Below are 11,091 nucleotides of genomic sequence, written 5' to 3' on the forward strand. Positions count from 1 at the left end.
TAAGCCAAGCGTGTAACAGAAACCCTGCGAATGGTCTGAATGGCAGGCAAGAGTGCAGAAGCGTTGACCAGTGGCCCCGGAAAAAAAAGCGCAGAGTCTAGTCAGTGTTGCTGCGGGCTGCTACTGAAAGACCACTCAGACCAGTGCCAGAGCAGTGGCGGGGCCGTCGCCATGTCAAAGTGGTCTGATTTTAGAGCCCAGCTGGACACTTTCGTCAGTGTCAAAGTGGCGCCATTATCTTTTGCCACGACATGTGTGCCGTCTTTGGGTCTGCGAGATGCCCTTTTTGATGCAAGCGCGGGGCCCGAAAAGCTCCGCCTTTTTGATATTGAGGTAATCAGAAATTATTCTCCTTTGGTTCATGCACACGAGTTAGCCCGGGGGTCCTTCCTTGGGTCATTGGGTCATTGGGTCAATGGGTCACCGTCAACGTTGGGAGCCACTGCGGGCGCTTGCCGCACCTGTTTGCCCTATCTCTAGGTTGCTGCCCTGCAGCACTCGTTGCAGTGACCTTTGTTGCAGTGAGCTGCAACTCAATATCGAGTCAAAAAGCATAACGCACGCTCGCCGGATGATTCGGATGCATTTTCCTGCCCGTAGCATGACCTCGTCATGGCTGGCACTGAGGTTGTAGGAGGAGAAAAAGGAGCACCCAAGGTAAGATTAAAAGTGTCAGCTGGCAGACAGACGGACAGAGTCCCTTTGCCAGCTGCCCGCCAGCCGCCCGCCAGCCGCCGCCAGCTGCGAGCCACTTTCCGGCCATAACCGTCAAGGCCTCACAAACAAATGACCCATATCAACGACTCAATTATTACAAAGTACGGATTACCATATAGGTAATTAATACCAGTAAACAAAGGGTTATACAATTTAGTTTCGGAGTTCGCTCAGCACATTGTTTCAGGCCCGCCCTCTTTATCCAGCTTCATCCTGCGAATATTATTCGTCTCAGGCCACGTGCACCGTGCCCTTTTTTACTTCGCCCGCCTCTTCCTCATCAAAGGACGCATTCACATCCTTAATCACTTGGCGGCCATTCCACTCGGCCATGTACTTGTCTCCATCGACGCGTGACTTGTAAGACAACCAGTCTGGCAGGACGCGCAGAAATGCGGCCATGGCGCCCGTCTCCGGCAAAATGACGTTGCCGCTTCGGCCGGTCAGGACCTGCTTCACAATACCTTCGGCCACGGTATCAACCTCCAGACTCGGCATCAGAAAATCGTTGCCCTGATTAAAACCTTGGAATAGAGGTGTTTTCACGTGGCCCGGGTGCACAATGACGGTGCGAACCTTGGGGGCATGGTATCGAGTGACGAGCTCCGCCGAAAGGCCCTCATGGAAAGCCATCGCTGCGGCCTTGGAAGCAGCATAGTCCGTCATAGCTGGTGCTGTGACCCACGAGGCCGCGGAAGCAACAGTCACAATCATGCCGTGGTTGCGCGCGACCATGCTGGGGAGGAATGCCTTGGCAAGCCAGTAGTGGCAGAGTGTGTTGACATCGAATGTGAAGCGGACATCACCAGGCTCCGAGTCGAGAATTGTTTTTCCCCTTGCGACGCCAGCATTGTTGAGTAGGACTGTAGGATGCCCGACTTCGATGCGTACTCTCTCCGCAACCTCTTGCACACTAGATGGGGAACGGAGATCGCACTTGTAGTGATGCACCCGCGAGGCTGCCTTCTGTTAGCTCCCATCCAGACTTTGTTGATACACTCTGAGCCACTGTATGCTTACAGGTAGCAAAGGACATTGGTTGAATGTCTAAAACCACAACCTTAATCGCCAACTCGTCAAAGAGCTTGACAACCTGGGCGCCGATGCCAGCCGCACCACCTGTTACAAGGACAATTTCGCGCGACCAGTCATATCGGTCCTTCACCCAGTTATTTCGAGACTTTTCCGACAGATACCTGGAAATTGTTCTGACGAGGCCCCAGTAGAAGAGTTTCTTGATGCCGCCGTACGCAGTTGGGTGCAAAATGCTCAGGTCGCTTCCGCGCTTGGTGTACCGCGCGAGTAGCAACAGCGGAAGCACCAGTGACGGGTTCAGCGCTGTTCTCGCAAACAGCTTAAAAATCGGGGCGCTGTAGAGGCCTTCTCGGGGGAGAAACCCCTGGTGCATAGGCATGATGAAGAATTAAACGTGTAGCGATCAATCCAGGCGCGGTCGGGGGCGATACAGCTACCGTTGCGGATAATTGGAGCGATGGGTTAGACGAAGGAGACGCTCTGCTGGCAGCGTCAGTAGGAATTAGACGGCGAGGTTCTTCCAAAGTGTATGGATAGCTAGCAGGTGATGATAACTATCTATGATTGATGATTTGATCAAGACAGGAGCGATGTCAGGGTTCATTGCCTTCTTGGGTGGCACTAGCACCTCGGCAAGCTCAAAAGTGCGGAGAAGCTCCTGTGCCGGTGGCACTACATAATACCGCTAACTCAAAAGAAAATGACAATATAAATCAGCCAACGGCCTAACAAGTTGTGTGCATTCTGCCCACCGGAGGTCCTAGAATGACCGAGCCCGACCGAGCCGGTCTGTAACTGTAACAGATAAGTCGACGGGAGAATTGGAATTAGTAGACTCCACGTCCGTAAGATCAGGACGCTAATCTGGGCGTATAGCCGAGCCCTGTCTTGAATTAGCCCAAGTTCAGTGTCGACCGAGTACATCCTGAAGGGGCTGTGCGGTTGCCGCCAGAGAACTCCGGTCTCAGACACGACCGAACACCCACAGGGCAAGACAGCACTAAGTACACCGAAGCTGGTAAGTTGGTACAAAGTTGACAGGTAACATACCGCCGGTTGACTCCACAAGGCACGTTCCGAAGCCAGCCTTTACCGGCCTATAGTTAATTACTAAGTTCTGACAGATCGGACTGCCTTGGCGAAGCCTGTGCACGCCGCGACAACTGCAGGAGTCGTTAATGACATAGCTAGAATCGAAAAGGCTTACTGAAAAAATGGGTGACTCATTCATTTCAGAGCATATACAAGTCGTGAATGGGCTGGTCGATCGGGGGTCTATCTAGCGTTCGTTGCGTTCAGTTTCATTCTGGCCCGGTCAAGCGGCAGGCGACCTCCTCCCCCTGCGTCGTCCTCGCTGGTCGTACGGCGCGCCGCCCGGCAGACGCTTTCGACTCGGCTCCGTCCATTGCGGTTTCATCATTGCTCTACATCGAGCGCGCCCGCTTTTCTACTTTGGGCTTTGGCTACGACTATTCGCCCGCCTAGCCTATGTTCGTTGGAGGACATGGACTGCACACTGTCTCAAGCTCGTTTGATAGGCTTCTCCAGTGCGCATGAAGAACCCATCGCCCTTGCGGGACAGTGACAAAACGATGGTCATCCCACAGCGTATGTAGGTCGCAACGTGATTAAAAACGCATTATCTGCTCAACGCGCATCAACAGAGAGGTCGGGGTTGGCCGCGTAGGTGACACCATTCGCACTGGTAAGTCTGGTCTCCTTATCCCCACCTCGTCCGCGGAGGCGGGCTCAATGTCCGGGCTATCGGCAGTCCATGTTTCGGGGAGGGTGATTGGACAGCGAAAGCTGACACACGACGGCACAACTGGACAGGGCAATGTGAAGTCGGGATACCCAGGATGTAAGAAGGCGACTCGCCGGCAGTCGCTGGTGCCAAACACCGGTCGGCGGGTCTCAGGGCATAAGAGAGACATGATGATGACTGTCATACGCCATTGGTGAATAACAGTACCTACGTAGCAAATGCCATAAAGGGCGGTCATGCCAGCGCAGCTGGAGTCTTTCCACTGTTGGTGTTGAGGGGCAGGCTCCAACGCAAGCGTCGCCCGCTAACTACGTGATTAGGTAGGCGTTGTGCTGAAACCTACTAGAACGAATTACCGCCAGTCACGAGCTATGAAAATGTGTGCTTGTTTCATGAGAACTAAAAATATTCGCTTGTTATATCCGGTTATCACCAGACTCATTAACAATATTTACTGTGGTCTGTATAGCCCACGGTGTGAAATCCGCAAAACGGTCAACCTGGCGCACTAACTAGGTAACTCCCTAATATTAAGCCTAATAGGTGCATTGATCAATGAATTTAGCGTACCGCCCGTCGTCTCCACAAGGCGCGCTCCGAAGCCCTGACCGTGCAATTCTCATCCTGTCTTTCCATCAATTCCGCGTCATCTCCGGGTTCCGAGTTTCACACAGAGTGCAGGCAAGATTCGTTTGTTTTGATACGTGACATCTTGAGTCAATACAATCGCAATCACGTGCGCAGCTGAGCGTTTTCTGTCATGAAGACAACCGTCCTGTGCCTGACGCGGGCGCAACGCCTCTGTGGCTCGCGTGCAGCCTGTCTATCCCGATTGAGTCCAAAGGCTGGTTTGCGATCTTTCTCAACCTCACCGGCTGCAGCTTCCGGACTCTGTGAGATTTTGTCAGTATCAGACGAGGTTGCTGAGGCTGTTGCCACAAACAAGCCCGTGGTGGCTCTCGAGTCCACCATCTACACACATGGCAAGCTGGGAAATGACCTCGCCAAGGAGCACCTCGACTTGGTCCGTAGCCATGGTGGCATTCCTGCTATCATTGCCATTGTCGATGGACGTCCCAAGGTCGGCGTTTCGTATCAAGAGATTCTGCGCATGATTGAGGACAAGGGTACGGTCAAGGCCTCTCGCAGAGATATTGCGTATTTGGTGGGAATGGTATAGTGAACCGGTCCAAATGCTAGCTGCCGAAAATTGTTGCTGAAGATTATAATAGGGTCTGAATGGGCGCAAAATTCATGGTGGCACCACCATCGCCGGTACCATGCTTCTGGCCAAGGCAGCTGGGATCCGCGTCTTTGGCACTGGTGGTCTCGGTGGCGTTCACCGCGGCGGCGAAACTTCCATGGATGTCTCTGCCGATTTGACGGAGCTAGGACGCACTCGAGTTGCCGTTATTGGCAGTGGATGCAAGGGGTTCCTCGATATTCCACGCACTCTCGAGTTTCTCGAGACGCAAGGCTGCTTGGTGTCGACCTTTGCGGATGGCCGGCAGGGCAGTGTCGATTTCCCAGCCTTTTGGGCCAGAGACAGCGGGATAAAAAGCCCTTCCACCGTGTACACGGAAAAAGAGGCTGCTTCCATCATTTACGCCCAAGAAAAGCTCGGCATCGAATCAGGCATGTTCTTTGCCAACCCTATTTCCGAGGAGCATGGCATTCCTGCGTCTGAGATGCAAGCCGTCATTGAGCAGGCTGTCAGAGAGGCCAACGAGAAGGGCTTTACGGGCAACAACAACACACCCTACATTCTGGGACGTCTTAGACAGCTCACCTCCGACAAGACGGTTGTTGCTAACAAAGCACTCGTGCACTCCAACATCATCCGGGCCACCAAGGTTTCTGTGGAGCTGTCCCGATTGTTGTCGCCCAGCTCAACCCAGACAGGCAGCTCGTAAGTGCCATTATCGACAGCATTATTACATAGTTGTCTAATGTAGCTTGTTAAATAGACCATTATCGCAGATCCCCGTCTCTGCCATTTCGCGTCCAACAGAAGCGACATCTGAGCCAGCACCTGCTCTGTCGCCTGTGTCAAACATCTTGGTTGCCGGCTCTGTTGCTGTTGATCTCAGCTGTGATTACTCAAGTCCTAAAACTGGTATTACAACGCCTCAGTCGCATGTGTCGAATCCTTCCCGCATTAGCCAGTCGATCGGAGGTGTCGGCCGCAACGTTGCTGTAGCCGCTCACCTGGCCAGTGGAGGCTCCGGAGTTCAGTTTTGCAGTATGGTAGGCGATGACGTGTAAGTCTGCGGCGCTGCTGCCATCTCATCTCTTTCGTTTCCATCATGCATATACTAAAGCCATGCCACAGGGCCGGCCACACTGTTCTCACTTCACTGGAGGCATCTGGTCTGGATACTTCATCGATTATGAAACTTGACCACCGGCAACATCCCGAAGGGCGCACTGCACAGTACGTCGCAGTCAATGATGGAAACAAAGACTTGGTGCTTGCAATGGCCGATATGAACATTTTCTCCAAACATTCTTTCTCAGACCATTGGCGATCTACTGTCGCCACCTCAAAACCAAAGTGGCTTATTGTGGATGGCAATTGGGCCCCTCCACAGATTCGCAATTGGATCAGAGCTGGCGAAGAGAATGGCGCGAAAGTTGCGTTTGAGCCAGTCTCGGCAGAAAAGTCACAGGGACTATTTTGCCCCGAACGCGGCCTCCCAAGACTCAACCTGTATCCTGAATCTAGCATCAGCCTGGCTTCTCCCAACACCTACGAGCTCGCAGCAATGCACACCGCGGCCAAGGAAAATGGCTATTTTGAACCAATGGATTGGTTTGAAGTCATTGATGCATTTGGAATGAGAGGCGCGCGAGACCGCTTTGTTCACCTTACCTCGGTGGAGCTCACTGACGCCGGCGTTCCTATCCAAACCATTCAGCTTCTCCCATATATTCCAACCATTCTGACAAAGCTCGGGTCCAAGGGCGTCTTACTGACGGCAATTCTGGGCAAAGATGACCCTCGTTTGCGAGATAGAGATGAAGAAGCATTCATCCTGACTCGCTCACCACCTACACATCCGGTAGTAGGTGGAGTTTACATGCGCCTGTTTCCGCCCGTAGAGACGGTGAAAGACATTGTATCTGTCAATGGAGTTGGGGATACTTTCCTAGGAGTATTAGCTTCCGGACTTGCACGAGGCGGCCGAGTCGACAAGCTGGTGGATGTGGCTCAGCGTGGAGCTGTTTTGACGTTGAAGAGCGCAGAATCTGTCAGTCCGCTTTTGGGCACCTTGACAGAAGAAGTACAGAATGCATCAAAGCGGTGAATAAAGGAGAATTGGAAACTCGGTCGTCTTTTGGTTTTTTTTTTTTATCTTTAGCATAGCGACTTGTCATTATTGTTGATAGAAGTAAAATCGTTAATACAGTGCCAAAATTGTCAGCCTCGCAGGAGTCAAAGGTGCTCATTGGGTAGTGCGTCTCTAGCTCCACATAAACTTCAGCGAGGCTGAGATGGACCACCAAAAAATTATTCGTTGCAAAGATGGCGAATGTTTTTGACCAGCTTTTCTCATTTTTGCGCAAAATACGCAAACACTGGTGCAGCGCAGCAGTGAAACATTCGGAACGACCATGGCGCCTTCAAAAAAGCAAGATCAGCCCTCCGACAGGGATTTCTCGGACAGCGAAATGTCCTCCGACATTGAGTCGAGCAGCAGCGACGTCGAGGTCGGTCAACAAAAACCAACGGGCGCGCTGTACGAAAAGGATGCAGACGAGGAAGAGCTGGAGAGACTAGTCCTTGGGGACACGGCGGGCTTCCGAACCAACTTATTCAAAGATGACGGCAAAGACTCCTTTGGCGGGCTGGGTGACGACGTGGACATGGACGCCGACACGGGCAACTTGGAAGAGGTGGACGACAACGACCTTTTCATGCTCGACAGCGCCGCGGCTGGAGCCAAGGGTCCCGTCACGATGGCTCCCAATGTGCTCAATGACCCCAACGCCCCGGTGTGGGTAGACAGCGACGATGAGCGCCTGGCCATCTCGCTGGCCGGCACGACGCGCCTGCGCAAGCTCCGGCTCACCGAGGCCGAAGATCTCGTCAGCGGCACCGAGTACTGCCGCCGTCTGCGTCAGCAATTCCTGCGTCTCAACCCTGCGCCCGCCTGGGCGCAGCAGGCCGAGGGCCGACCGGCCAAGCGCCGCCGCTCCTCTGCCGCGGCCTCCAACTCGGACTCGTCAGACAGCGACTCCGACCCCGACGACCACGGCCTCAGCGCCGACCCGCTCAATCGATTTCTGCGGAGCGCCGTTGGTCTGGGCGGCGTGGGCGGCAGCAGCGCAAAGGGCCCGCGTCGGCTGCGGCCCGAGGTGATTGACATTCAGCGCACGCGCGAGATCCCCGACAAGCACAAGGCGGCGGTGGCGTCGCTGTCGTTCCACCCGCAGTACCCGGTGCTGCTGTCGGCGAGCAGCGCGTCGATTCTGTACCTGCACCACGTGGCGCCCGACGCGCAGCCGACGCCCAACCCGCGGCTGACGTCGGTGCAGGCGCGGCAGGTGGACGTGCGGCGCGCGGCGTTTCTGTACCCCGAGGGCGACAAGATTGTGTTTAGCGGCCGCCGGCGCTACTTTCACACGTGGGACCTGCCGTCGGGCGTCGTCAGCAAGACGACGCAGGTGCTCGGCCACCGCCTCGAGCACAAGACCATGGAGCGCTTCCGCCTCAGCCCCTGCGGGCGCTACATGGCCGTGGCGGCGTCGACGCGTAAAGGAGGCGGCGTCGTCAACGTGCTGAGCGTCGCGTCGACGCAGTGGATCGCCGCCGCGCGGCTGTCGAGTCGTCACGGCGTCGCCGACTTTGCGTGGTGGAGCTCGGGTGACGGGCTCTCGGTGCTCGGCAAAGACGGCCAGGTCGGCGAGTACAGCGTCGAGAGCCAGTCGTTTGTCGGCGTCTGGCACGATGAGGGCTGCGTCGGCGGCATCGTCATTGCGCTCGGCGGCCACCAGGGCCCCAGCGCTCTCGGCGACGATCGCTGGGTCGCCATCGGTTCCAACAGCGGCATCACCAACATCTACGACCGCGCCGAGCTGCTAGCCGCGCCGGCCGCCAGGAACAACAACAACGACGACGATGAGGACAACAATCGACAAATGCTCAAGGAAAGGCCCGCGCCAACGCGCACGTTTGAGCAGCTCGTGACGCCCATCACGGCGCTCGCCTTCTCGCCCGACGGCCAGCTTCTCGCGTTTGGCAGCGAGCACAAAAAGAATGCCCTGCGGCTGGCGCACCTGCCCACGTGCACCGTGTACAGGAACTGGCCGACACAGCAGACCAACATTGGGCGCGTCACGGCGGTGGCGTTTGGCATGGGGAGCGACTTGCTCGCCGTAGGCACTGACACGGGCAAGATACGGCTCTGGAACATTAGGAGTTGAGGAGGATCAACGGGGGATGGCTCTTTTCTCGGCTACATGGTTACATACTTGATGAAAAGGATGAGACTCTCACAGCATTGGGCGTTTTCGGGGTACTTTTAGTCAAAAAGATTTTATAATTTTTTTTCTCATTACTATTTGTTTTCCAGAGTTGAAATCATGCTTGAGTTTGAATCATCATTCAGATCATCACATCATGCCGCTAGCCGTCATGTAGCAGTGTAATGGTAGTAGAGGAGCCGTCCTTTTCAGCCGGGCTGTCATCACCCGTCGCCCCGACTGACTTGCAGCCGTAGCATTGGATGCTCTTTATCGTCTGGTCTAGACCAACTCGGCGTCCATAGCCAGCACCAGCGGCCTCGCGCTGGACCACCGCATAATGACAACGTCCCCGTTTGCCGTCGGCAGTGTATTGTCCCTATCGGTGCCGCGCGCATGCACGTCCATGTCGCGCAGCATGCGAACAAAGACGGCGGCGTCCAGATCAGGCGCGTCAACCATGCTGATGTTGCCGGCCGTGTCGTTGAGATTCTGGAGCTTTTCGGGAAAGGAGCCGAGAAAGGAGGAGAGGTAGTGGTTGTGGAGGAGGGCCTGGTGGCGGGTGGCGTATGCGAGCTCCGTCGACGACAGGCGGCCGCGCAGCTCTTCGGTCGAGAGGTAGTGGAGGGTGTGTTTGTCAATCTGCAGTCAGGGACCGGGCCAATTAGCCAACTGGATGGTATTTTTTGGGGGGAAAGGCGGTGGACGAGGTTTGGTGTTCACCTTGGCGATGCGCGCTCGCAGATAGCTCCGGACGAGGAACTTGTAGCGCTCGAGTTCGGTCTGGATGACAATGAGGGCAAAGTTGGTCTTGGGATCCATGTCGCCCGTCATGTCTTCAATCTTTTCGATTTGCGCCTTGATCTGGTCATTGACGCGCTCAAACAGCCCGTCTGACGGCCAGCTAGAAGATACGAGCAAAAAAAAAACGTTAGCGCACCGCTGCAGTTCAAGACTGCCAAAAGGCAAGTCAAGGGGTTCGAAGCCAGAGCGTGGGAAGAAGACAAGAGTCTCCGTGTTGCCGCACATTTACTTACGCCAGGAGCTCCGGCGCAGACCGCTCTGCTACCCATCGACGCGTCAGAGCCTGCAGGTCGCGCGTCTGGCGGGGGATGTGGTACGTCTGGGGGTCGACCTCGCGCAGGATATCGTCTATGTCCATGCTGCGCGGCTTGGCGTGCGGCCGCCCTCGTGATGCTGCAGCGGGTGCCTCGTCTACTTGTTCCAATCGCCAAATGCTCTGCAAAGATGGACAAAGTGCAAAATGGTGTATAGGTTGGGTAGTTGGCGTCGCGAGGGGTTGGTGGGGTCTCTCAGCCAAGTGGGAGGAGCGCTCTGACAGCGTGGGACGTCATGGCTACCGCGTCGGAAGAGGGAAAGCACAAAGTTACAATATTTGGGGGAAAAACCATGATCGAGGAAAAAAGGTCGGATTGGGCAATGAAAAGCCCGGCAGAGAATCAAGGTGTCAAGTTTGATTTGTGAGCGACAACGGTTACCTGCAACAACTTGCGTCAACTGGTGGGACGCCACTGTCAGTGTCATTACCGCAGCCCACGGCGGCGCCGGTCCTTATTAGGTGAGTTAATACCTGTGACCGGGAGCAAAGCCACAGAAGAAATGAAAACAGCCACATGGTACAAGTTTGAAGGAATTCACAGCATAATTTGAAGCCTCCAAGGTCGCTGGAGGCACGAGCAGAAACACGGCCGCACCTGCTCGAAATCATACCGCCTCTTGCTATCAAGTACATGGTAGCTATTATAACGAAACAAGACTATACATGTTAATGTAATGCTAGTTTTCAGCATGTGTGTCTGCAATGTAAAATTGCACGTATCCCTGGGGTTCCTCCCGGATGACGTGAAATTTAGGCACCACTTAAATGCATCACTGTGCCTAGCGGACCTACGGTGCACTATTAATACCCACTTTTATATTATTACTCTTTAGTTTTAAATTTTAGAAAACTAAAAAGCTTTAAATATAATTCGACTACTATACCTTACTACTAAAACTATATTACTATATCTTATATAAATATTATTAAATCTAAAGCTTAAATGATTAAGAGTCTAATACTTTAAAATAATACTTTTTATAATAAT

At 54.3% G+C, this 11,091-nt stretch overlaps 4 protein-coding genes across 4 annotated transcripts; 2 read left to right on the forward strand and 2 right to left on the reverse strand.

The window, feature by feature from the left end:
- Nucleotides 1–948: 948 nt before the first annotated feature.
- On the reverse strand, nt 949–2,131 carry BBA_09733 (dehydrogenase/reductase SDR family member 8; the record flags this gene model as incomplete). The annotated part of the gene is made up of 2 exons (XM_008604830.1): nt 949–1,676; nt 1,738–2,131. The coding sequence occupies 2 exons, from the start codon at nt 2,129–2,131 to the stop codon at nt 949–951; spliced, it is 1,122 nt and encodes a 373-aa protein (XP_008603052.1).
- Nucleotides 2,132–4,277: 2,146 nt separating this feature from the next.
- Nucleotides 4,278–6,825, forward strand: BBA_09734 (indigoidine synthase A like protein; the record flags this gene model as incomplete). Its single annotated transcript, XM_008604831.1, has 4 exons — nt 4,278–4,691; nt 4,750–5,426; nt 5,485–5,778; nt 5,850–6,825. 4 exons carry the CDS (start codon nt 4,278–4,280, stop codon nt 6,823–6,825), a joined length of 2,361 nt encoding a protein of 786 aa, XP_008603053.1.
- Nucleotides 6,826–7,132: 307 nt separating this feature from the next.
- On the forward strand, nt 7,133–8,944 carry BBA_09735 (U3 small nucleolar RNA-associated protein; the record flags this gene model as incomplete). The annotated part of the gene is made up of 1 exon (XM_008604832.1): nt 7,133–8,944. The coding sequence occupies one exon, from the start codon at nt 7,133–7,135 to the stop codon at nt 8,942–8,944; it is 1,812 nt and encodes a 603-aa protein (XP_008603054.1).
- Nucleotides 8,945–9,265: 321 nt separating this feature from the next.
- Nucleotides 9,266–10,145, reverse strand: BBA_09736 (DNA replication complex GINS protein SLD5; the record flags this gene model as incomplete). Its single annotated transcript, XM_008604833.1, has 3 exons — nt 9,266–9,625; nt 9,707–9,887; nt 10,021–10,145. 3 exons carry the CDS (start codon nt 10,143–10,145, stop codon nt 9,266–9,268), a joined length of 666 nt encoding a protein of 221 aa, XP_008603055.1.
- Between the last annotated feature and the right edge of the window lie 946 nt (nt 10,146–11,091).

Source organism: Beauveria bassiana (genome assembly GCF_000280675.1).
Source record: "Beauveria bassiana ARSEF 2860 unplaced genomic scaffold BBA_S00064, whole genome shotgun sequence".
Classification (NCBI taxonomy): Eukaryota; Fungi; Ascomycota; class Sordariomycetes; order Hypocreales; family Cordycipitaceae; genus Beauveria; species Beauveria bassiana.